The following is a 26,574-nucleotide window of genomic DNA, read 5'->3' on the forward strand; positions in this document are numbered from 1 at the left end:
ATTGGATAAGGTTTATCATGGTCATTGTCGGATCCCTCTGACCTGTGTCTGCGTCGCTCTGCGCGACCCCACCGGACTGCAAAGATCCCAGTGGAGCCTCGTCAGTGGCCGTCTCCGAGAACGGGTCAGCGTATGGAGGAAGAGCGAGAGCGAGTGCGGCGGTGGTATTTTGCTGTTGTGGAATTTAATCCAGTGCGTGGGATCAGGCGGATAAAGGAAGTGCCTATCACTCCGACACCCAAGACTGTTGAACTGGATTAGCACAGATGCAGGAGATAGCTACAAGACAGGTTACTTACTCTTTTTCTCTCTTTTTTTATTGAGCGCAGCTGAGTTTGAGACAAAATGCCACAATTTCTCTAAAACCAACACCTATTATTCTATTCTTGTACAAGGTGTAGGCGGAAGCCCCACAATTTGGTTTACTCCTTTCCCGGTTCAAGATGTTAGTACGGCGTGTGCTGCACAATGCGGTTTGGTAAAAATTTTCCCATGCGTGGTTTTTAAGTCTGCTCTGCTTGCTAAAACATGGTGGTTAAATGATGTTGACCCTCAGACGTATCCTTATTGGTGTTGGCAGCCACCTGTACATGTGTGTCCTGTTTCAGAAACATTAACCTCCCTCAAGGCCAAGGTTCGAAAATAGCTTTTTTCTTTTCAAATCTGAAAAGAAAGCAGCTCTCAGGTAATAGTTAGCAGCTGTGGTCATTAAGGGGGAAACATTCTTCAGACGTTGAGCTGCTGATGTCGAGCAAACACAAGTTGTAATACAAAGACCAAATCTGTAAATCTGCAAATCATCCCTCAAGTTGTTTTTCTTCTCAAACATGTTGACATGTTTTGAGAAATGCAGGTATTTTATTTTTAAGTTGTTTTTAATGCAGTGTAGAATTATTCGTGGTAATTTTGGCATTCTGCACCAATCACGGACGATTGGTGTTATGGCCGATCGGTGTATGTTGCACAACAGTGTCGGTGAAGGCAACTGCAGTTGAGGCCTTTCCTCTTTCGTCTATCTCCCAACAGCAGCGTCCACAATGCACTGAAAACACATTTAATGCACTTTTACCCTGGATTTATTCTGCACTTCTCACTCAGCAAATTGCTTCACGCAGACTCACGCGGTCGGGGATCCAGTGTCTGGCACGGTGTTCAAAACCAGTGAGACCAACTGAGAGAGGGAGAGAGAAAGAGGGAGAGGGGCAATTTGAATTGGAGTTTGGTCAGTCTTCAGAACGTTTTTCCAGGGTGCTTACATGGTCTGATCAAAAGCACCCCACTGGCACAGGCCCCTGTAGCCACAAAGGGAGGCCTCTGATGCCACTGCCATGGCTTCCCTGTCGGCTAAATCCCTCCAACCACGTCCACCGCTCATGCCTGACATGGTGCTGCGACACAAAGTTTGTACACAGAAACAGAAGTGACGTTTTTATGTTTTGCAGGATGTGGCAGCTTGTGAACTTTAACATAGACCTTTGAATCACACTCAGTTTTTTAGCTGGATAACAACCACAATGAAAATATAAAATAAAAACAATATGAAAAACAAACTGAAATCTGATTACATGCTACATCACATAAACACAGCTTCACAGATATCCTTCCCTCTGAACTGAAATTTAACTCTCTTTAAATAGATCCCCCTATCTCCAATCAGTTAAGGCGGAACCATATGTCTCCGAGGACGCTCATTCTTAGAGAACTTCTGAGACTATCTAAGATCTAAAACAGACATGAAAACTTGGATCAGTACAAACAAGACGGAATAATTAATCCCAAACTTGCCAAGAAAACTAATCATATCATTACAAATATAACAAAGAGAATAATTCATCCCAACAGAATCACTTCAGGGCTTAACTTTGCTGACCAGTTGTGTGGTTTTTAATTTGAATGAACCTTAACAATACTTGAGTTCTGATTTAAACAGGAAATTAAGTATGATAGATATAAACATAGACACAGGACAAATGGCATAACATGCTGTTGTTCTGAAATCAAGAAAATGTGATGCCAAGTTATTCAAAAGAGGTGAAAGGGGTTTTTAATTTTGAGAACTGTCCTCCAGGATTTATACGTAGCCGATTAAATATTTCTCCTGATGACGCCTGGGGACGTTTACTTCTGTCTTTCGTTCTCCAGTCGCCGCTCACAACAGTTCTCTGTTTGTTTGTATATGAAGAATATTAAATGATGAGTATGAGAAGGCTGCTTACGAGTTGGATCCGTGCCCTCAAACCCCTCTCAGGATGTTTTGTCCATTAATCTAAAACTCGGCTTCAAGGTGAGACTGATGTTTCATTTCACAAATATTACCTACACAGTCCACGCCTCCCCCCAGGGTGCATGTAGAATGTTTTTCAACACTCATCCATCTTCACCGTGTTTTGCCCCCTCCTTGCTTCTCTCAGTCGCAGCACCACAGCGCTGGTGATAGAAACAGGTTAGCTAATGGTTGAGGTGTTGAAAGGAAGGGGTGGGGGGGGGGGGATGTTACACCAGGCCAAAGCAGGGCCAGATCTCTGGGGCACCAGGGATGGATGGGTCCTCCTGAAATAGAGTGGTAGGGATATTGTCACAGGGGCTTGAGGGTATGAATCCAACCTGTTAACAGCCTTCTCCTCCAGCCTGATAAATAATGCAGGGTCAAATGGGGCGGAGGGAGGATAGGTTTAAGTACCTGAGAGAGTGGGTTAAAGGTTGAAGTAAAGCGATGCTGAGGAAATGGATGTTTAGGACCCGAGAGTCATTTACTCCGGTGGTGGATACTGTGTGATGGTGGAATGGTGGGAGTGAGATAAATTGAAGTTTCTGACAGAAATAATTTAGATTTTCTTATTTTGTCTCATTTGCCCACCCAGAAGTGAGTCTGTCCTGCAAAGACCTTCACCTCACACTCACATTTCTTTTCTCCCTTACAACGTGTGTGTTTTAATGTCTGCATATACAGCTACTAAAGAAAAGCAGCTTCTTAATGTGAAAAGCGACTGGCTGTGGGTGTGTTTGTGAGGACGCGGCGGGATGGTGGGAGCCGTCTCGAGTGCTCGGATGTCAGTGTCAGTGTCAATGCCATTTTCTCAGTGTGAGCTATGAGCCTGAATAGTTGAAAATGAGGAGTCTTGAAAAGAAGCAAATGGGGAAAGTCTTTCATCTTTTTATCTCCGTGCACATTTCTGTACTTCTGATTAAACGTGTTTGCGTAAAAGGACAGTTAACTGTTTGGTAATCAGCCGGGTTTGTTGGTAACCTTGTTGTAGTGTGTAAATGAGTGTAACACTCCTGCACTGGACTGCAGAGGCTTTGGACACTTGTGTGTGTGTGTGTGTGTTTGTGTGTGTGTTTCTGACCAAATGTGAATTTAGAGGCCCCTGGACAGCGGTGAGAGGTTGTGTGATAGCGATCTGATTCAGATGAACTGCAGGCGTGCAGGGGGAAGGTCTGGTTATCTTGTGATCCCTCGTGGCAGCCTACTCGGACACATATCACAGTGTGACAGACTGCTCCTACGGGATGCATACACATAAACGCGCGCACACACAAACACACTCACGCACGCACACTCACACAGTAGCGAACAGAACAACACTGGTCTAGCCATCCACCCACAAGCATATTTGCCGAGGTCTCGCTCCACACTGAGTTTCAGTAACCAGATGAAGACGGGCACGGACCCCGCATCCTGCCGTTCTCCTCCTACATATGGTTTTCACATATGTCCCCTTTTCAGTGTTTGGATTAGTCTGCCAAGGTCAGACGTAGGTCAGCCGTTGAAAGCTCGAGCACTTTGAGCTCCGCTCCTTAACTGCAGTGCCTGCTGTCGTGTACCCGGCTAACCCTCAAGCTTTGAAGGCAAAGCTCAAGGGGCCTTGTGTGAACTTACATCCCATTTTTATTACTTGACCATCCAGCAATTTGACACACGTTCAGAGACATGCATACATACACAAAAGGCCTGTGTGTGTTTGTGTCTGTTTGTGTGTCTGCACATTTGCCCACATACCCTCCCACGCGCCCGGCTCATCTTCTTTTGACAGACATGTGACCTTGACTTTCCCCTCTCTGATGTTTTATAGAGAGACGGCTGCTCTTTGATGCTGTCACCATCTGAATAGATAGATGAATGTTTGGGCGGAGTGAAGCAGGCGGGGATGGACAGATGATAGAGCCATCAGCTTTCTTGGGCGGAGGAGGGTCCAGTGACATGTGACATCATGGAGACATCTCTCACGCCCAGCATCACGAAAACTCATGCCACCGCTCAGGATTTACTGCCCTGGTTATGTTCTTTGGCCATAAGGGTCTGATGAATAAAAGAAAAAACAGGTCAGGGAGGGTCACGTAACTCGGATAAGTCATCAGAATCCTGTACAAGGGTGGTCCTGGCCTCAAGTTCAAAGTGTCACGTTGTAATACATCATTCATCAGGAGAAAGAGGAAAAGAAAACAGAGCTTAGGTTTCACAAAGGTCCAATAATACCAGCAAGTAATTCCTCACAGTTGTTGTAACCTCATCCTACATGGAGTCACAGAGGACTGACATTTACGTCATTTAATAACTCGAGTGGCACAAATTTCTGGCAGGAAATAGAAAGCGCTTGAAAATCAAGTAGTTGTCCCTCTGCTGTTTTCTGTTCAGACAGCCCTCCTGTAGTATCCCCCGCCCCCCGCCCAAAATGACAATGATAAATAGTTGTGTGAATATTATTTGACCCGTGCTTGTCATCCCTGTCAATCAGTCTCCGTCTGTTTTTCTTCCCCTGCTGTCACGCTGATATAAATAGCAATCATTGACCTGTTTGCCTCCTGTGTTTTGCAGATTCGTGTAGACGGGCCTCCTCACGGCGGCGTCCAGTATGAGACGATATCGGTCATCAAGGACGGCGGTCCAATCCTGCGAGATATGGCCTTCTCCCTCGACCGCAACTACCTCTACGTCATGTCTGAGAGACAGGTAGGTGCTAGAGAGGCACAAACACGCAAAGCTGTGATCGCTAAACGTAGAAGTGCCCTTGTGGATGAGAATGGATGGTTTACGTGTGTGTGTGTGTGTGTGTGTGTGTGTGCTCACGTGCTTATATCTAAATGTAAGCAACAGTGTGAGTGTGTGTGTGTGTGTGCACTCCAGCAGGGCTCGAGCTGGCCCACCTCTCAACATCACCACCACTACCACCCTCTGTTAGCTATAAATAACCCAGGTGGCACAGCAGGGGACATTGTGACAGCGTTTGATAATGAAGAAGAACAATGAGGGCAGGGAGGAAGAAAGAAATAGAGAGTCACTGAAAAGACAAGGCACAAATGAGAGAGGGAGAGAGAGAGAGAGAGAGAGAGAGAGAAATGAAGGGCACTTCTCGGCTGGTTGGTCGGACGGCTGAGGCAGAGGAGGATGGGAGGAAGAGTGATGAGGTAAAGAGGGACAGCTGGAGGAGTGCATGACTTAGATCAAGCAAAGACACTCGGAGAGAAAGAGAGACGGAGTGCAAGGTCATCCTTTCATTTCATTTCTAATGAAGTGACACAGCATTGTGGGGCAGGTGGGAAGAGGCTGATAGCCATCAACGCAGCTGACATACTAAGTAGGCGGAGGAGGCGAGGGTGGACAAGGGTGGAGGGGGACACGACGGGAGAGTAGAGGTGAGGAGACGAGAGGAGAGGAAAACATGGTAGCGTAGAAAAGAGATGAAAAGAGGAAGAAAAGTGACAGGAGGAGAAGAGGAGCAGCTGCAGGGGAGCAACCCTGGAGACTGTCGACGTGCGAGGCTGCCAGCGCGAGGTGATAGATTGTCGTCCCCTCTCCTTATCGTTGCTTTTAACACACTCAACAACTGGCTGGCCAGAGCTCGCAGGTTAGGAGCCGCGGTGGGCGGATGTGGTGTGAAGGAGTTGTTTGGAGGATGGTGCCCATTGCCGGGAGAGGAGCAAACATCCACTGGTGTGTTCTATCCCATCAGCGAGTGTGACTAACGCATTACTGTGCTGTGTAGGACTTGTTGTATTATTGTATTCTGGAAAACAAAAGGAAAAAAAAGAAGCGAATGAAAAGTTGCCTGCTGTGAGAGTAAAAAATACTACAACGACTTAGTATGAGCTCATTCATTAATATTACAACTGATTCACTGGTGAGGTTCTAAAGTACCACAGTATTTTAAATCTCTACTATTATTATTTACAAAGAATATTCACCAAACTATTTCAATTTTGCTGCCATTCATTCATTTTTATTAAGGTCCAGACTGAATTAGCGAAGTGTTAAGTGAGTATTTGAGTATAAAAAGTCCCAATCTGCCAGTTTCATGTACGAACTCTGCACATACCCACGTATCCGATGGTGGGATGATGACTCTGTTGCAAGGCCTCACGTGAATTCCCCCGGTTCGGAAGAGTTTGTTCTGATTCTAAAGTCTGTTTCCCATATTTACCAAATCCTTTATTCCTTCTTATTCCGTGGATGAAACGCGCTTTTGATGTTGAGCTCATAACTGCTAGTCATCTGAATGAGAAGTGATGTTGGTGAATATTATTAGTATTCAGCGTTTCGACTCTTCTGTCTTCTCTCCAGGGGGGTCGGGGAGGATGGAAGCAGACAGACACACGCACACATACTGAAACGCTCTCAACTGCTCTGGGGATGTTGCCCTGCATGTTCAAGGATGCAGCTATAGTTAGACTGATAGTCGCACCTGACAAAGCAGCAGGATTGGGATTCAACGTGGCCACACACTCATTCAGCCCCTTTTTAATAAATGTGTCAACTGGAACGACATGTTTTTTAATATGGGATTCTGGACGGATACAATTTGATTTATTTAGAATCTATAATCTGTGATGTTCCCAGCCTCAAAGCCTGGGGCTGCTCCGATGTCATTTATTTTATAAGTCTAGAAGGAACTGCACATACTGATGTGTATCATATTAAGTATATTCTCTGTGATGAACCCACTCTCTCTACGCACGGGGGACAAATTTAGCTTCTGTAATCCACTTGCGCTGTGAAATCACCGCAGCCACCTTGGAAACGGTCCGGCCAAAACATCTGCTCGACCTTTTTTCCTATTGTTAACCTAAATGTCACCTCGGGCTACACTTGAAGTTCGACGTCCAGGACGTCGCAAGATCCGTCTCGTCCAAAGCTTCGCTTGTTCCCATGAGTCTGGCTGATGCAGTCTGAGGCCAAGCGCATGGTGATGGGAGACGGCAAGAACAAAGGAGGGATGATATCAAACAGAAACCAGGGCAGATTTGGCTCCAGTTGCATTTCCTACTCTGAATAACAAAGAGGCCCTCTGTGTTTGGCACAGTGGGAAAGAGAGAATACAGAGAGCGCAGGAAAGAGACAGACACTGGATGACAGAGGGAGACAGAAATTGGGAGAGAGAGTAATATTTGCTGAGCGAGGCCGTGCTCCAGAATCCGGGCTCCTGCTCCCTGCAGCCCTCACACCTGTCTGTGTGTGTTGCAGCGAGACTGAGACTCGTGGGATGTGCGAAGCCTTTGTAAATACAAACATGCAGACAGGCACCCACAGGGACACACGCACACATTTACACACATTCTCCCTCAGCTTTCATTTGCATAGGTACCGACATAATGCACTGGCTCTCGCAATCACATGTACACGTGCACAAAAAAGACTATAATTACAGACACACGCAGGCACCAGTCTCCCAATCAGTATTCAAATGAAATCTCCGCCAGGCTTTTCATCCAGCCTTTTTCTCTCACCCGCATATCTATAGATTACACCTACTGCATATGTATAGATTATTCTAGATGGCCTCCCACTCCACTCTACTCCATCGCCCACCCTGAGTTTTCTCTCGTCACGTGAAAGAACTTTTCTCTCTCTCTCTTTCTCTCTCGCTTACGCACCATCCTTCACTCACTACCCTAACATATTTAACCGCTCGCTGTTTCATATGCGATCCATGGTGCTGCCATGTTAAACGGTGCTTTTGTTTTGTAGATGTAATGACAATGGCATCCACCATATTAATGATGTGGTGAAATTTGCCCAATGCGAGTCAGTGCAGTGGAACTGATGAAAAGACCTGGCTCAGTGACTTTCTCTTCTCCAGGAGCAGTATGAGTGTGTGTGTGTGTGTGTGTGTGTGTGTGTGTGTGTGTGTGTGTGTGTGTGTGTGTGTGTGTGTGTGTGTGTGTGTGTGTGTGTGTGTGTGTGTGTGTGTGTGTGTGTGTGTGTGTGTGTGTCTTCCTGTTCGGTGCTGTATCATTACTGACGGTCCTGAAATACATAACAGCAGGTTCTCATCTGAAGATTTATCTCCAGACATCTGTGTATATCCATTTTTGTGCCTGTATTGAAAAAAAAAAGGGAAAACATGTTGGCGGTATTATCTTCGGATTTTCACAGGATTCACATTATTCGCTTTGTGTCTTCCAACTGTCCTTGTGCATCCTGCGATTGTTCCGATCCATGTATGGATTTCAGCCAGATCACATGTTTGAGTCATGTTGTGTGGGTCTTTGTCTGTGGCTGCGACTATGTTTAGACCAATAACACAGCGATTTTGGTTCAAGGCTGAGTGCCGGCGGTAAAAGCAATGATGGAAAGGGTCATAGCTTTTTTTAAGGAAATTCAGCTAAGCTGCCTCCTTGATGTTCCCCTCTCCTCTGTGTCTTCCTTTTCTTTCTTTTCCTCAGTCTGCGTCGTATTAAAATCCTCCTGAAAGGTCTTACATTCCTGAAACACCTCACTGCATTTAATATTGCATCAAAAGCTGTAGATTTCAAACTGAATACTTCATGTTCCTCTGCTCAAACAAAGCACACATGGGTATGGACTGTGTAACGTCTTCCCAAATTCCATACGGTAAAGCACAGGAGGCTTTAGGGTTTATCTACTGTAGACGCCAGACTTTACATACAGGCAGAATCACAGCGCCTGCAGTGGAGCCGTCACGATTCCAGCAGAGGCTCTAATCAAACAGGTAGAAAGAGTATTCACATGTGAGTGGCAGCTGGAGCATAGTTAAACCAGCAATGCTGCTGCCAGCTCATGTAAATTCATCCTGGTAGATTTGCATGAGCGCTTGGCCGTTCACCGACGAGTCCCTCTCTTTTCCCCTTTTTTCAAAAACAGAAAACTGGGACGTCACCTGGTTCTTTTCACAACGTCCTGCATTTGCACTGTTGTGCTTTTTTTGCGAGTTCAGGCCAGTGAGGGGACAAACAGTACGAGCTCGCACCTCAGGCCGTTACCTTTATTCTCGATATGTCAACAAAACAGAACAAAGGGACAAATGGTGACAACTGCTTCAGTAGCGGAGAGGGTCTTTTGCGAGCCTGGATTATCAACATTTTCTGTGGTGTATTGTGCTGTTATGGCCGCTGGCCCCCAGCAGCAGAGCTTACACTCACTGCACACGGCTGAGAATCAGTGTCTGCATTATATCAGTTGCTTTGGTCAGTGGCCAGTTTCCAGAGCCCGGGCTGTGATGTATTATTCATGGAGAACAATCAAGATTTAACATCTGAAAGGGTTTTTGAAGTGATACCTGTGGCGGAGGCCTTAGTTCTGCCTGAGAAGGTTTTTGAAAACACCTTAATAGTTAAAAGCACACACACACACACACTAAAATAAAAGTGTTGTTATCATGTCAGACGTAAATCACAAGAAAAAAGGTTAGCTGTTGACTTTGTAATGGAGCTCAATGGTTTTTGTAATGTTTTATGGCTGTGGCACAAACGAGTACATAATAGACCTTAACAGATTAAATAGTGTTGCCAGTGAAACAGTGGCTCTCTAATTGTCGGCTCTTTATAAGGATGAGTGTGAAATTCTTGCTAGCATGACCGACTGAGGGACACTGAGCCGGCTTGTAAAACAGACTCGTCTTTCATGGACAGACGCACACTGTCCTCCCCCTATAGAGGCGTCCAGCCATGTGCTGCTGTCACTCTCCGATACACTTTTTCCTCTTTAGCAAACATTAAACCCCCACAGCCTCCGATCCTCCGACGCCATCCTTCCTCCCTCGGCCGGGTCTGAGCATGGAACGGCAACATTACAGATTATCACAAAAGAAAAGAAGACCCCCTTTTTTCAAATCTGGCAATTTCTCCCAGGTGCTCAGCTGTGAAATTTGAAATCCATGCATGAATTCTTTCTTCTTCTTTCAAGCTTTTTTTTTTTTTTTGTATGAGGCCTCTACTCAACCTGTTCTCCCCCCAACGACCCCCACCCCAGAGTTTTATGGTTCTCCTTCCTCTCTTCCCGTTATCCCCCAGACCCTTTGTTTGGCCGGTGTGGTTAGATGGGGAGGAAATGGGTTCAGTGCTTATCAAGACAAGAGGAAATAGGATTCATTCACACCTCGTCCTGGCTTAGATTAGCTGACATGCTACTGGCTCATCGTTATGCAGGATTTTACCGTGTATGACATGCTGATTTCATGTGTTAATGGGCACGGAACACACGGTGGCTTATATCCAGGCCTTCCACTGTGCACTGTAGGTGTTATGGCTCATGCAGACTTGAAACGACCAGCAGCAATGTTGGTCGGGAGCTGTTTGTTTCCTGCGTTTACTGTTTACACCCTCCAGGACGAGGAGATTGGACTGGCTCATGTCCAGGCCGCTCAGTCAAACATGCTTTTGTGTGTTATCCTGAATGTTTATTTATTTTCTGTAAAAGCTCAACTCTTATTTTCGCCATATACGTCAGTGTTTACCGGAAGTTGAATAATAATCTAGAGGGGAAGGAAAACGTCTGGAAGCCTTGAGCCGTCTTGAGCCACTCCTTCCTTCTGTCAACCTCAACGAGTGTTGCATTGCCGTCACCATGACCCCGTACTGGCCCCAGAGCAGCCTGGTTAGCCTGCAGCTGCCAGAGAATGAACAAGACCAAGGGTTTGACCACTGACCCTTATCTCTTATCCCTTTCTCACCCATCTGCCCATCAGCGTCGACCATACCACCGTTACAGCGCTCGGGACCATCAAGACTCTGCTGTCGGGATGAAAGAGAAATCAGTGAAATGTGCTGAATTCATTAAACAAATCTTCTCACTCCTTTCCCCCCCACTGAGGCTCAAAAACCAGAATGATGAATGTTATCCTCTGTTTCCTCTGAATGTGAAATGCCTCTCTGCGTCCCACAGGATCTAAGAGATATCTTTCTCTCATAGGTTCCTGAATGTTCCCTGATTCCCCCGTTGAATCTGTGGTTGGGCTTTTGCGCAGCATGAATATGAAGAAAGGTAGATCGTACCTAAAGGAGGTCTGTTGTTTCATACGGTATACAGCTGAGAATGAAGAGGTGCCGTTCATACCAGGAAACCATAAAGTCGTGTGAGAGTAGAAGTGATCTGAAGAAGACGTGCAAACACACAGACCCCACGTCTGCATTTTATTTCACCCTCAACAACAGAGAAACGCTCGTCGGAGCTGCAGCTTGGAAACTCGGCCTGAGATTCTTTGCTGCTTCCCTGACAGCTTTACTTGATATTGACACCTGAACAAATTAGGATAAATTCCCCTGTCAATATGCACATGCAGTTTTATTGATGATGCCATTTAGCTCCTCATTCTGACGAAGCCGCTCTCCTCATCCCTGTCCCACGTGTGAAGCTCCCTTAATCTGGAGCTTTTGCACGTGTGTTTTAGTTTGAAGTGATAAATAAACTAGTTGTTCTCACTTGGTGGTATTTTATCTTAATTGTATTTTTTGTAGTATTTTGTTTTTGTTGAAAATGTAATTATTGTTTTATTTGACCAAGTTACGCAGTCTCTCCCTCATAACATGTGAATTCCAGCTGTTGAATAGAAAGTTCTGTTGAACTGAATCACGTAACAAGTTATTTCTCGTTACGGTCGTTCAATAAGCGTGTCGGTGTTACATGCACATATCCTGAATCTCTGAATCAGATACGTCGGAAGTTTTCTGTGCACATGTGTTGACGGACATGCCCCATGTGTTTGGCATTTGTTTACGTCCTGTCTCTCAGCAGCGTGAGGTCGGGGGTTGTGGGAAGTTCAAGGGTTGACTGAATGTGTTCATCAAACTGAAGGGGTCGCTCAGCGGGTCAGTGAGAGCCGCCCCCTCCATTGAATCATATTTTTATAAACCGCCATTTGCTGGTCGACAATTTCTGTCTCTTGATGACTGATACGTGTCCTTCCCCCGTTCAGCCATGTTCTTTCCCTTGTTTGACACGTGTGAATGTTCAGCTGCTGTTTGCTCCCTCTGCGTGAGCCTACCTTACAAAGGCCCCCTCATTTGCATGAGTCCCTTTGCAGGCATTGTTAATTGACTTAAGCCAGGATTAGTGTTAATCAGGTTTTGTGCCCTGGAACCATTGGCCAATCCTAACCTCATTATTTGATAGCAGCACACGTCCTGTCAGCCTCCATCAAGCTGTTAATTAATAGAAGCTTGTGCACCCAGGTCCTCGCCTGAACACCCTCTTACCTCACATTCCTCCATCAATCCATCCATCCGTCCACCCCCCGTCTCCCGCCTTCACCCCCAAGTCCCGGCAAGGGGTCAGTGCCTCCGACTGAATCCAGTGACTAGCCCAGTAGACTGTGGTAGCAGACTGCGGAGCTGTCAGTAAACAAGTGCCCCGTAGCTTGACGTCTGCTTCAGGTGAAATGCTTTCCAAATAGACTCAATAGTGTCAAGTCCGGTATGAATGGATTTCGAGACCCATGTGAGAGACCCTATGGAGGGTTTGTTTGTGTCTGGCTTTATGGAGTGTGTGTCTGCTCATCCCTTAATACCAGTTTAAACCTCACGGCTGTCTCCCCCCGCCCCTCTCTCACTGGCCCTCTGACATAATATGAAATAATGAGGAAAAGGATACCTGATCCTTAGACTCTCTGACACCTCTGTCTCGCTGAGTTTTCCATTAGCCAGGCGGCTGTTGTTTCCACAAACACAGCCCCTGGAAAACAAAAAAGAAAAAAAATTCCATGCAGCCTGCACCTTTGTTACATCGCTGAACAGCAGGGATTTATTTGCGAAATGATCACTACATGTTTGAATGGCAGAATGTAGGAAAACCAATCTTGGCAAGAAATTAAAAGTATTTAGAAGTAAACATTGAAGAGAGGTGGTCAATCTCAAGCAGAAATCATCGCTCTAAGCACCCTGGGTAACAAACCTGTCCTTGAACCTGTTTAAAACCTCTCATTATCTTGAAACAATGCTATTAATCTCTGATTAAGCTGCAGTTTCAGTCGATGAAGTGTTACTGATGTTTATGTGCTGAATTTAGAATAATATCCCCCTTCATTTTCTTTTCTTTCATTTATGAATGTGTGCTTCGATGGTGGGTGTGTATACATTTGTGTGTAGTTCATGTATGCGTATGTGCGTGCACGTGTCGTCACTGTGATTTCGAGCCAAAGGAACAGTCTAAGAGCCATCCTGCCAGAATAATCAGCTCTATAATTAAGAGCTGTGAGTGCTGTATGTCACCTCTTCTCTCTGTCTGTCTGCCTCTTAACGGCACAGCATTTGTCCGTTTCCTCCCTCTGCCTATGCAGAATGCTCATGACATTTATTGTGAAACTAATGGCTGTGCTTCACTCCTCCTAATTGTAGGCTTTAATTGCAATAATTATTTACAAGCCTAATTAGAGCCTAGAGAGTGTCAGGGAGAAACATGAGTGCCGGTTGAAGGAATCACGACAGGGTTTGTCAGGAACCAGGCAAAGAGTAAAGTGAATGTCTGGAAGTCTCATTCTGGCTTCTGCTGTCTTTTTTTTTTGTTTTTTTTTTTGCATCTGTCAGTTTTCTTCCTCCTCAGCACTGAGATGGAGCCGCAATCACCAAATGAAGTGTAGTGTCGTAGGTTTTGAGGCTGAACCCACACATCAGCAGAGAGCAGCGGGCTTAGTCCCCAGCCCTGCGGTGAAGGTGTTTATATGAAGGTCTCCGGCTGAGACTGATGCTTCCTGCTTGAGACGGACTGACAGCTCACGTCACTAATCCCGCCAGCTGTCCTCTGAAGGGGCGAACAAGTGTGAATGTGTGCACACATGCATCTTACCTGCATTTGTCACTGAGTACATTGTGACTGTGTGTGCTCGAACCAGGGCCATGGTTCATTTGCTGCAGTTTGGCAGACCCTCAGGAGACGCTCTGTGTGGATGTGTGTGTTTTTGTGTTTTACTGTGTGATGCAGTCATGCTTCCAGGGCTGCAATATGCTCTTTGTCTGTCCTTCACAAGGCCAGTCTTAGTAAACAGGCTGCAGCAGGAGAGGTGCTGCTTTTGATGGGATACCCATGGCAGCACAATCCTTTCTTCTTCCAAATAGAAGAGGTGACACACTCTCTCTCGGTTTGCTGGGGTTTTGCAACACATACCCTCACTTTCCCCATTTCTCTCCCTCCTTTCTCCTCTCTTCTTCTTCTTCTTCTTCTTCTTCCCCTTTTCTTCTCTCCTGTCAATGCATCGTCCGATGGGAGGACTCAATCCCACAATGCCGTTCTCCACTCCCCTGCGGCTCACTTTGACAAAGCTGTCAGCCTGAGCGCCAGTGATGGATGAAGAATTGTACATGATGTGTGTGTGTGTGTGTGTGTGTGTATGTGTGTGTTTGGGGAGCATGTCTGACTCTGAATCTGTGTTTTACAACAATGTTAAAATCGCTCAGATATCCTTGGACTCTTGCTGGACAGAAGATTTATCTATATACTCACAGAAATCAGTAAATCATAGCGTTCACATTTCACACCACGTCTCATACGTGTGTGCGCCCCAGGTCCTCTCTTCTACTCTTACAATAATCTCAGTCAGTGTTGAGAGAACCAGTTATATGTGCCTGCATCTGCATTTTGTGATACAAAGCATATGACAACGTTCACATAAGGGGACTGTGCGAACTGTGAGAACTATTAGAGGACATTTGCCGTCACTGTGCTAGAACACACATACTCTAACAGACAAACATCGAATGAAGATGAATGTGCAGGGATGGATAACATATCTCCTGATGCAATATTTGAGGAAAAATATTAGAAAGAGAACGGGCTAGATAAGGCGTCTGATTTAAACAGTGCATCTCCCGACAGCCTGTTGAAGTATTGCCCTTCTTGCTGACTTGTAAATCGGATATTTGGAGCCAGAAGGATCACATGTTGGTAACAGATAGGGCCACAGAGTGATGGATGGGGCTTTGTGGAGGATTTTGGGGATGGAAAAAAAACTACACACAACAGTGTTTGTGGTGGACAAACACTGTCACCTACACTCACACACTTTAGGTCCATACGTGGAACCAAAAACACCACATACCTCAGAGGCAAAACACTTAATTATTCCGCACTTTCCAAACGCGAGTGGGGAGCAGTTAATTTGGCTTCTCAGAAGCAGCTGTCTGAGAGTCGAGGGATGAGAGGGAGAAGGAGACAGAGGGTGGAGAGAGAAGAGCGACGAAGAGAGTGAGACACAAAGGCAGTTTGGGCTCATTATGTTGATTTTTCCTCCTCTGCCAAACAAAGACAGCCAGGCACTTTCAGACACACCACTGGAGATCAGTCACCGCTTTCTCTCCTTCTCACCCCACAGAGTTTCTTTATAGTCGAATCTAATAATTTTCTCTCCGCTGCAGGAGCATGTTTGCCCACAGCCTTTGTCTCTATATATATTTCTCATGGAACTCAATTGGATTAAATCATAGGCACAGTTAAGGGGTCTGAGGGGGTCGTTCAGCCTCAGTAATTCTTGTAAACTCTCATCAAGTCCAGCGGAGCAGTATTATGTGCCCGATGCGCATCTAAACACAAACAGCGCACATGTGCATATGCATATAAACAGACACACACATCAAAAGCATGTATGTATGCATACACACTCAGTTTGGGATTAGATTAGAAGTGTCCCTCACCACCTGAGCCTGGTTATCAGTGCCCCTCCTCCCTTTTTGTCTCTCTTTCTCATGTACACAAATTAACATTCACACACACACACACACACACACACACACACACACACACACACACACACACACACACACACACACACATGTGCGTACACAGGCAACAGCCCTGAGAGCAGTGGGGTGTAACCAAACCCTTCATTTGTATGTACATCATGTGCACTGGAAGAGACACTGAGACAAAGAGAACAAACATGCTCACACACACACACACACTCACACGTACAAAAAATAACCACACACACACTCAGACATGCACTGTGGAGTCCCTCTGTGGATCAGAATTCATTTCTGTCTGCCTCCCCCTCCAAATCAATACCCCCATTGGTCGACAGACAGCCTTAAGTGTGCCAGGGAGGCTCCCCAGCACTCACACCCTCCCCAAACACACGTACACACAAACCCATGCCTGTTGATGTGTGATGGCCTCTGCTGCTTCCTTATTAACTCCTCACATGCTGACTGAAGCATACACCTCATTACGGGCTGCATTGACAGTCAGGGATCCCGCTGAGAGACGAGGACGAACGCCAGACTAAGACAGTCGGGCCGAGGGTACGTAGACATCGACAAGCAGCTGCCGTGGAGCGACAAAAAAAACAAGAGCGCCACAATAACAAGTGGTCAAGACACGCGGATAGAGAAATGGTTACTGACGGAAAAGAAATGTAAGTGTCATTTTCTGACATGAACTCTGGAAAATATCTGGATCTAATTGTTCAGACGCTTTGCCTCTGGGGCGTTCAGGTGAGGGGTGGCGTCTGGGTAGAGCGTGCAGTAGGCATGATGTATAGATTTCTGCGTCTATCATTGTCCTTCCATGTGGACATTTTGTCTGTCCTCACCACGACCACTCACTTGCAGTGAATTCTCCAGACGATCTCCTGTATCTTCACACGGTTGACTGGCAGGAATAACTACGGAGAACGCTTGGAGCCACTGACTCGGACATTCGCATGCGGTTGAGATTCCGACTCCCATGGACTGACTGAGAGACATCTAGAGACGGAAGTGAAGGACAAGGCGTTAAGTGTCAGAGTAACTAACAAGATGTTAATGTAGTCTATCATTCAACAAACGCTCTAATATATATACATTACTTTCCCTCGACTGCAGGTCAAGCACACTTCAAATCCATTCTGTCTCTACTTCAACCATTTCACCAGAACATTTCAACCCACTGCTAATGAACAAATGAGTCATATGTGGCGTTGAAGTGGCCGCTGTTCAGATAAATCTATACCTTTTAAATTAGTGCCCCGTTTGTTATGATGTCTGATGGAGTCTGAGTGGAAGCCGGAGTGACGGAAAAGAAGTAGAGCTTCATTAGGTTGGAAGACTCCGGATTCACATTTGCAGCATTTCTGTGGAAGTGCTTGAGCCGACATGATATGCATATGCAAAGTGCTAATATACACACAAGTGCATTGTATTAGCAATAAAGAGGCATTTTAAAGTGGCTTCATAAAAATGTTGAGCCACTGAAATAATGTTAAATCTAATTAAAGCATAAGAACCAGAATGTTTCATCGTGGAATGTCAGTGTCACTTTTTGTAGCCGTCTTCGCACATGAGCGTGCACACTCACACATTCGAAAAAACACTCAGAGGCAGTTTCACAGCTCCGTGTTTCCATCTCTTAAATGTCAGTGTGGGCCTTTAGACCGGTTGCCAGTGAGCTGGCAGGGTAGAGAGAGTTCAAAGTGGCCGGGCAGCATGGATGTAATTTCCTCCTTTTAGCCTCCTGACTGAATTACAGAGCAAAGAGGCCACCTTGACTGGGAGCAGCTCATAGAGAGCGGCCATGGGAGCGAAGAGAGTGGGTTCAGGAGAGGGGAAGAAAAAGAGAGATGGGGATATAAGTGGAAAAGAAAGAGGAGGACGGGCCGTGGAGTCTCAGATCGTATCACCAGTGTCCATCTTAACACCCTTACCTGTGTGTGAGAGGGTGAACATGGGATCTGGAAAGTAGCGGAGCCTCTGCCGGTACCAGCAGGTGTTCTGCCAAGGTTATCGGTTAGCACAGCATTCCATTAATGTTGGGAGTTAGAAGTGAAACATGCAAAAAGAGAAAAGTCGCTGAAAGTCAGAGTTTGTCTTTTAAGAGCATTGTTTTTGATTTACGTTATTAAGAAGTGTGTGAAAGAAGCTGTTTTCACCTTTGGAGCTTCAGTCGTCTGCAGTAAATACAAACACACGGCTGGCAAAAAATGTTCACACAATCCAAACGCACACAAACGCACCCCCTTCAACCTATTCCCTTCCTCTCCTCACCCCAAGAAAGAGGATTGAAGCCATACATAATTGATACACTCCTTGCTGTATTGACTGGTTGGATTTTTCATCCTGCTCACAGGTCGATTCCCTCACTCCATTATTTCTCTGGTTGTGTCCCTGCGCTGCCTTACATCCCCCTGCGACTTCTCCCCCTCGTCTTCCCGTCTGCAGCATCTAAACACACACACACACACAAGCAGAGATTAGGAGACGGTCCCATCTCCCTCCTCCACCTTCCTTATTTCCCGCTGCCCGAGTTTGCTGTTAATCCATACACTTGGCCATCAGTCCAGGGGCCAACTGCGTGTTGAAATTCAATGCCATGTTGGTGCAAGCGCTCCTAAAGTGCATATTTAAACAATTTAATCAATCAATCTTAACATTTAAGAAAGACAATGTAATTTAGTCTTGATTTTTAGGTCTAAAACACATGTGGGTGGGTCTTAATTATGTTAACCTTCATTTAAAATACCCTGATCAGATCATCTATGATGCTTCCTGTCTCTGTCTGTAGCAGATTCACTTATAGTCAAGGTGAGAATAAGTTTCTTCACCTTGACCTTAAGTGTAAGCATTTCTGGGACTCTTGATATTCCTTCATGTCTGTCATACTTTACATTGGTCTTAAATGTAATTTATTAGGGTCTTAAAAAGGTCTTAAACATTCTGACATTTAATGTGTTGAAACCCTGTTTAAAATAGATATAACTGTGATATACGACCAAATGAATAAGGGATGAAGGATGAATATTTCAGTCAACAGAGGTTTCTCAGAGAATCAGTATTGAGGATGCTTTTTAAAAATCCCAAACGATTTTATATAAATTTAAATAAGCCTCTCTTTGTCGAGCAGTAGTGATCAAATCTAATATCAGGTCTATACTGACACAATAATTACATCATTCTGAATTACAGTTTATTATCCCAGGTGAGAAACTTGCCGTGCAGTCAGGTACAATACAAAATAATAATAATATTAATAATACATCCCAGTGGTGTAAGTATGCTTTACTTTCAGGCGGCAGCATTTAATGTCATTTGTCATTCACAGAAGGAAAACTGAGAATCACTCGACAAACACACACGAGCATCACCTACCCAATCACCAATCCACAGAAAATCCTCCACCATATTAATTCCCCTACAACAAAGACAGTTCATCACACGATGTGTCAGGGAGGCAGCACTGAACTGTATTATTCTCACTTTAAATACATGCTTATTGTTCCTGGGTCGGCACTAACACGTAATGGCCACTCAGCTTCAGAGTTCATCCTGCGGTCAGAAGGCACACGCCTGACCTGCTCCTCCCCGTCTCTCCTTCCTGGCAGTTTGTCTCCGACCAGTCTGTTACTTCTGATGAGCTGCCAGGGACCAGGCCCGGACAGAGAGGGGTACAGGAGGATGAGGAGGAGGGTGGAAGAGGGCTATTGATGCTGTTTGGCTTGGGAATTTGGAAAAGGCACATTTTCTTCATCAAACTGTGATGGACATCTCAACTATCGTCTGGTTTCAGTTCAGAGAGAGGGAGTGAAGCCGTCTCGGTTGTTGTGTTTGCGTTCGCTTCTGCTTCTGATGAGCTTGTAGACGTTTCACTCCTTTAAATCTGCCTCATGCGGCGTCTTGATGTTTCCAATTGACTAAAAATCTGGGAGCTTAGACCAAATCCAATAAATAAATAATAAAAAAAAGTGAATGTTTGTGTGCGTGTGTCTGTGGGTGAAACGAAAAGCGAGAAATAAGGAGAATGGGCTGAGCGAGCCGTCTGTGACAATAAAGGTTAAAAGCTCCCATCTTCACACAAATTCATTTTGGGAGTGCGGGAGATGGCTGTTTGTAGATGAGGCAAGCTGTATCATTTCATTTTGCCTCAGCCATGCTGGTTTAGCCTCTTAAAATCAATGAGTAACATCAACTCTGGATGCCATCTCCTCTACTTTAAAATCACTTGTTCTTAAAACCATATCAAGGGGGTCTGACCTTCAGGAAAAGAAACACTAACGCACGTATATCCCAGTTAATTTGGTTTCCATCTCCCGTTTATTCAGAGCCTATACCCTGCATCGGTGCGATACACAGTTAAATACAGTCGAAGAAAATCAATGTTGCGTATTCCTACACAAAACTTTTCAGGACGCCCTCTGACATGGAACAACAACAACAAGATTTCAAAAAGCAATTCTTTTGGATGTGGATCTGAGCAGCTGATAGCAACACTAAAGCTGGGGACAAAGGTTGCAGATTTTATGTACGTGATGAGGAGGATTTTTATCTACAGCCATTATGTGCACATGTGGCCGTAATTAATTACTTTTACACATTTGTGCTTACACTGTGGGTTTTAACCCATCATCGAGGCTCCCAGCTGTTGTGGTGTCCATGCACGGTCAACTCAAGGCCTCCAAGGGATCAACACCCCCCCCCCCCCCCCCCCCCCCCCCCGCGCACCCCCAACAACCATGCCCATGCCCCTGCTCCGTCCTTAATCAAGCCGGGTGTAATTGGTGTGAGTCTGGAGGTCTGATTATCCTCGGACGAGACGCGACACTTCAACAGAACCCTCTCCCCTCTCCTCTCAGGGCCAGTCGAGCTTACGATGGTTATTGACGATCTGGTTGAACCACTGACTGACCTCAGTCTGTAAAAACACCTATGAGGCTGGAATTTATTCAGTCTCTAAAATTCCTGTAAAACAAGTCTAACAAAGAAAGGGGGGGGGGTAGCACTAGCCTTTAGTGCAGTCGATTTGTTTTCAGTCTGAGAAAATTCCATTCCTCCTACCATCCATCCATCCATCCATCCATTCGTTCTTGGCTACTTATCATGGGTTGGGTCAAGGTGGCAACAGGTCAAGCGTAGTAGTCCAGACGTCTCTTTCCCCGGCAACGTTTCCCAGGTCCTCTTGGGTAATCCCCAGGTGTCCCCAGGCCAGATGAGATATGTGATCTCTCCAGCATGTTCTGGGTCCCCTGAGGGCCTCCTACCAACGAGCAGAAAGACCTCCAATGGAAGGTGCCCCTGGAGGCATCCTATTCAGATGCCGGAACCAGATAAAAGGGAATTCTTTAAAACTGCGTCACCTCGCCCCAGATTAGGGAAAGCAGGGCCCACCTGGAACCGGGCGAGCATCTGGAGACTGGACCTTCATCTGTGGGACCTAAACCAGCAACAGCCTGAAGAAAATTATATGCAGGCACCTCACCTCACCTGCAGCCGCAGGGATGCAGGCATCAGGTCGGGGTGCGATGTAAGCCAGGTGGCCGGCCAGGTCATGGGCCTGGGCGTCTCAGTAATCATTTCCAAAAGTCTTGACTTCTGCTCGTCCAGAGTAAAATGCAACCTGGAGTCTTCAAACTGAAACCAAGGCCAACAGAGAAAAGAATTTCTTGAAAAAATCCAGAATTGTGAAGATTCTCTGCGTCGACCGGGCAAAAGTGATTTTGCTTGTGTTTTAAAATGGTATTAGTGCGGATGAAGCCTGAGGGACTCAGGGGCCTAAAGATTTCATTGGTTTTCATTCATTCAGCAGCAAGTATTTGCTGTGCTTTTGTGTCAGAGCTACACACACACACACACACACAGTTACCCCCTCCCATGCTTTACCTCTCTCTCTCTCTCTCTGTTTCCCTCTCTCTGCTGGAATGGGTGTTGTGTTCATGATCGATGTGTCCCATCCAGTGACGTGGTCGCCTGGCTAATTCTCATTAAAAATGGATAAGGTGTAGTGGAGCCGCCTGTGTGTGTGTGTGTGTGTGTGTGTGTGTGTGTGTACGTGTGTGTGTATACATGTTTGAAATGAGGTGTAGGTGGCAGGAAGTCCCAGAGGTGCCAGCTGTTTACCATGCTGAAGGTTGGTGGGAGTCGTGGTGATTGTGGTGGTGGATGTGGGGGTGTTCCTGAGGTCAGAACCAGGCCTGTTGCCTTGGCAACAACTTGCAAAATAGCTTCCCCTGCATTACTGGTGACGGTGGGATTTTTCTCTTTCTTGTTGCGTCCCCACTCTCTCTCGCTCAGCATGGTGAGGCACATCTGGCACCGCAGAGACGAGGTCTCACCAGAACACAAAGCAATGGGCCGTTTCCACTCCGCTTCGTCTTCCCTCATCCCCCCTTCTTTCTTTTTTTTCAGTTTTTCTTTTCTGTCTTCTCCTCCTACTCTGCCCCTGTGCCCCCATCCATCACAGAGAAGCAGCGATCATGGCTGGGTCTCAGGGCAGCAGGGCAGAGGAGCTGAAATGGAGCTACCATTTATTCTCAGCTGCAGAGAGACAGGAGCAGATGAAAGTCCTGCTGCTCTCTAATGTACATATACATTGTCAGCCTCTCCCGGGCGCCAGAGCCAAATGCCTCCGTCCTCTGTTGTGCTGCTCTGCTCTCAGAATGAAATTGAAAGTGAGAAGCAGACACCGTCTTCACAGGTGGCCAGAAATAACAGTGGGAAACGTGTGCAAAGGGAATTTTATATTGCTTGTTTTTTTTTTAAATCTTAAAATTGATTGATCATTTTCTATTGTCAGATGCTGAAATATGTCTTATAGCACAGCAGAAGCCTCACACGCAGCATAAAACCCAACAATTATGACAAGGGAAATGAAGGATACGTACATTAAGCGTCACATTCAAGACAGTTAATGGTCCTTTAACACACTTTTGATTTGGATTCAAGCACCATATTTAGTTTTAGCATTGACTGGTTCACAATAGAGTGACCTTATTAAATCGTGCCTTTCACTTTAATGGGAGCAATTCATTTTCACTTCTCAAAAAATGTTTGTAGTCAGAGACAATGTTCCTGTGTTAGAGTGAGTCATGGAAAGAGGAAGGAAGGAAGTAACACTTAGATGATGCAATGCCTCCACCTCCACCTCCAGCTCTCTGCTTTTTGTTTTTCTCAGAACACAACTGCAACAAAAACAGGCTCAAGCCATTAATTATAAAAGTTACACAGAGGGAATTCTAATGACGCTGGATTGAATTCAAAAGACTGTAATTATGTTTGGTGACAAAGCGTGCTCTAATGGCCGTTCTTTAATTTCTTGATTTAGATTGATAAGAGTATTTGTTTCGTTGCATTAAAGCACTGTCCGTGACATCGCTATCCCTCACACCCCTGTAGCGTCAGGTGTCAGTAACAGTAACAGACTCGACACCGCTGCATTAGTGAAAGCTTGGCAGTGACAATGGAAGCCGGAGCCCATTCAGGATGAGCCTTTGAAAGAGAGGAAGCTGTTGTTTTAACCCTCGGCTGTGAGTCGGTCACCCAGGTTGCCGCAGTGTGCGACTCCAGTGCCGCCTCTCTGGTTGAATAACCCCCTGCTAAGGTCATCTCAAGCTGGAATTCTATTAGCATTCATTTACCAGAGAGTGGCACCTCTCGCTGACATGGCTCAGTCTGGCTCAGGTCAGCTGTGGGCGTGAAAGTGTTTTCTTCGGGACACGGGAGACGGAGGAGCAGAGAAAGTTGGAGGCAACATCGGATCACATGTGGCGCTTCTTTGTCTTCATTGAAAACACAGGAACTACAATCTGCACATCCGTTACGGTGCTGTGCGTGCGTGCGCGTGCACACACACACACACACACGCACACAGTGGGAGAAGGCTCTTCGTTGTGCAGCCCTGCTGTGTTGAGTGACTGTAACGTGTGCTGGGCAACAGCTGCTGTGACCCCCCCACCCACTCACCCACCCACCGACCCTCCCTCGCCCCGTCCTCATCCCCACTACTGGCCCACGTTGAGCATCAATACAGTCGCACAAACAAACACACTGCACACAGCAAACGCACAAGCACACCTTCTCACTCATTCTGTGCCACGTCCGTCCTCCTCAGGTTTTTGTTTCCCTGTGTACCTCACTCTTCTTCTTCTATATCACCCCTCCCGCCCTTCGTTTGTGTTTCAGTCTGTGTCAGCTGACAGCAGCCCCGTGTCTGTCTGTCTTAGGACACCGTTCCATATGGGACAACCACTGCCCCCCCCACCCCACTACACCCTGACTCTCCCCCTGCTGACAGCTGTCTCCACACTGTAACCCTTTCATGGAGCCTCTGTGAAAGTGATCCTATAAAGTTTCACCAGCCCCGCACATGTTTTGGGAAGGATCTGAAGGCTTTTTGGGGGTTAAGAGGGATTCGGAGACTTTGGGATGCGTGTACACACACAGGCTGAGTTGCTGTCTCGCTCCTGGTGGGCTTGCTTGTCATCGGTTGCGGCTTCTGCTGCTGACGTGACCCCGTCTGCAGCTCATTACAGCATGCCACCTGTTTGTCCCGGAGCTATAGGCAAGACCCACACACAAATGGAGTTTGTTGAGGTGACAGCGGGGGTTAATCTAGCAGGAGTGTCCACGGTGGAGCTGCCACACAGTGCAGCGACTATCAGCGTCCCACCGTGTCAATAGCTCTCTTTGTCCCATGGGCCCATCTCTGTGTTGCCGCAGGGTTTGGAACCCGCCAGACAGGTGGACGGTTATTGAGCTTTTGAGGAGCAGAGACAAAACAAAGGAGAATATATATTTCTGCTGGAACACACATCTCTCACAGTGTTGCAGCAGATGATAGGTTTGCAGACTTCATCTTTTTAAAGGCCGTGCAATATCAGGAGCATGTTACAAATTTTGCCGCCAGCTGTTTTTTTTAAATAAATGTGATATGTTGTAATAAAGAAACTCCACTGACGGACACCCAGCTGTTATCTCTTCTTCGCTGACAGTTAATTCCAGCCCATGGTGCGAACAGCAATTAGTATCACCCAGTTGTGGGTGATTTGCACAGGGTTTGAAAAAAGAAAAAAAGCATAAAAGGTGTTATTTGCACCCTTTATTCACTCCCCCTCATTTCTGCAAAGGAGCCACTTATTAGGCATTGATCTGAGCCTGAGGTTTGGAGCTGAACAGCGAACTCACTGTCAGACTCTGCTGTCATTACCCAAACAGGCAATTGCCAGGAAATTGAAAGACGGACCGGAGTGAAAATGAATCCATGTCGGGGTGAAATTCATGTTTTCAAGCTTTTTTGTATTTTTTTATTCAGCCTTTGTTCGTCTGCTGTGCGTTGAAGATGTCGCACTTTACGTCAGTGTTTGCATTTAGTCCAAGAGACACAGTGAGATGCAGGTGTGAGTGAGGCGGCCCCATGGAACACTTAAATAGACAAGAAACACACACACACACACACACACACACACACACTGACCTCTGGATTGTACTGCAGACCTCATCAACAGACAGAGGGCCATGTGGCTGAGCAGAACTTTGCCTGGCAGACACACACAGACACACACACACACACAGAGAGACACACACACTCCTTTCCTCATCAGAACTAACATAAGGATGAGAGCTTGAAGCTGCTGAACACAGAAGCAGCCTGTTTATCAGACACACACACTTGGTCGTTGTCCAGGAGGAGATGTTTGTTCGATTCTTGTTCACAGATGTAAATTTCCCGTCCCGTATTTGTTCATGTCAACTGAAAAAGTACCAGGATGTTCTTCCTTATTCTAAAGATCGCGGCCTCAGCGTGGATTAGTGATGCATGGGTGTGGAGTGTGTTTGCTTTTGGCTGGAAGTGCTTATTGAAATTCTTGGCTGTTGACATTTTAAACATGTTTTGCTTTGACATGCCAATTTCCATTTGTTCATATTTCTAAAAACATCTTTCCAGCACAGCATGGATAACAACTTTTAGAAGGTTACTGTTTATGTTCTGGTCTTATCAAACTTAATTTTACTGAACTTAATCCCTGCACTTACATTTTTGAAAATAAAGGTCAGTGCTCCAAACGTCTGTCACTGCTGCTACAGGTGTGTTTTTACAGGCCCTACCTAGATGGACAGATGCCCCGGTGCAGACAAAAGCCCATTGACAGCAGAGAAACAGCTTTCTGTGGCCAACTGATCCCAGCTGCTCACTACTGTTTCTTTGGCTTAAGATAAAGGCAACAGTTGCCTGTGCAGTTGACATCTCACACATGGACATACAGCGGCAGAGTGCGCCCATTCACATCATCCTGTAAATACAAAACAGTAGAAATGTTTCAGGAAATAAAAATGGAGCAATATATATATATATATATATATATCTCCAGTGTGCACACAGACACACACACACACCCACACACACCCAGAGGCTTCTCTTGTGCGTCTTGTGATGTTTGTAAAGGCTGCACTTTGACCTTGACCTTTTTCTCCGTGTTTTTTAGGTTACCCAAGTTCCCATCGAGTCATGTGAGCAGTACGGGACCTGTGGAGAGTGTCTGAGCTCTGGGGACCCTCACTGCGGCTGGTGTGTCCTGCATAATATGTGAGTACCACCTCTGTCATCATCCAGCCAGTTTACAGATCAGGTTTTGTTTGACGATGTTTATCTCGAGCATCAAATAGAGTTTGAGG

At 46.0% G+C, this 26,574-nt stretch overlaps 1 protein-coding gene across 1 annotated transcript in view; it reads left to right on the forward strand.

Moving 5' to 3' along the window:
• Positions 1-26,574, forward strand: part of plxna2 (plexin A2) — a 161,343-nt gene that overhangs the window by 62,991 nt on the left and 71,778 nt on the right. The window contains exons 4-5 of the mRNA XM_069527668.1: positions 4,817-4,951; positions 26,385-26,485. Of these exons, the coding sequence (XP_069383769.1) occupies positions 4,817-4,951; positions 26,385-26,485 (236 nt within the window). The remainder of the gene's footprint in view (positions 1-4,816; positions 4,952-26,384; positions 26,486-26,574) is intronic.

The sequence above is a fragment of the Paralichthys olivaceus genome, chromosome 6 (genome assembly GCF_024713975.1).
Source record: "Paralichthys olivaceus isolate ysfri-2021 chromosome 6, ASM2471397v2, whole genome shotgun sequence".
NCBI lineage: Eukaryota > Metazoa > Chordata > Actinopteri > Pleuronectiformes > Paralichthyidae > Paralichthys > Paralichthys olivaceus.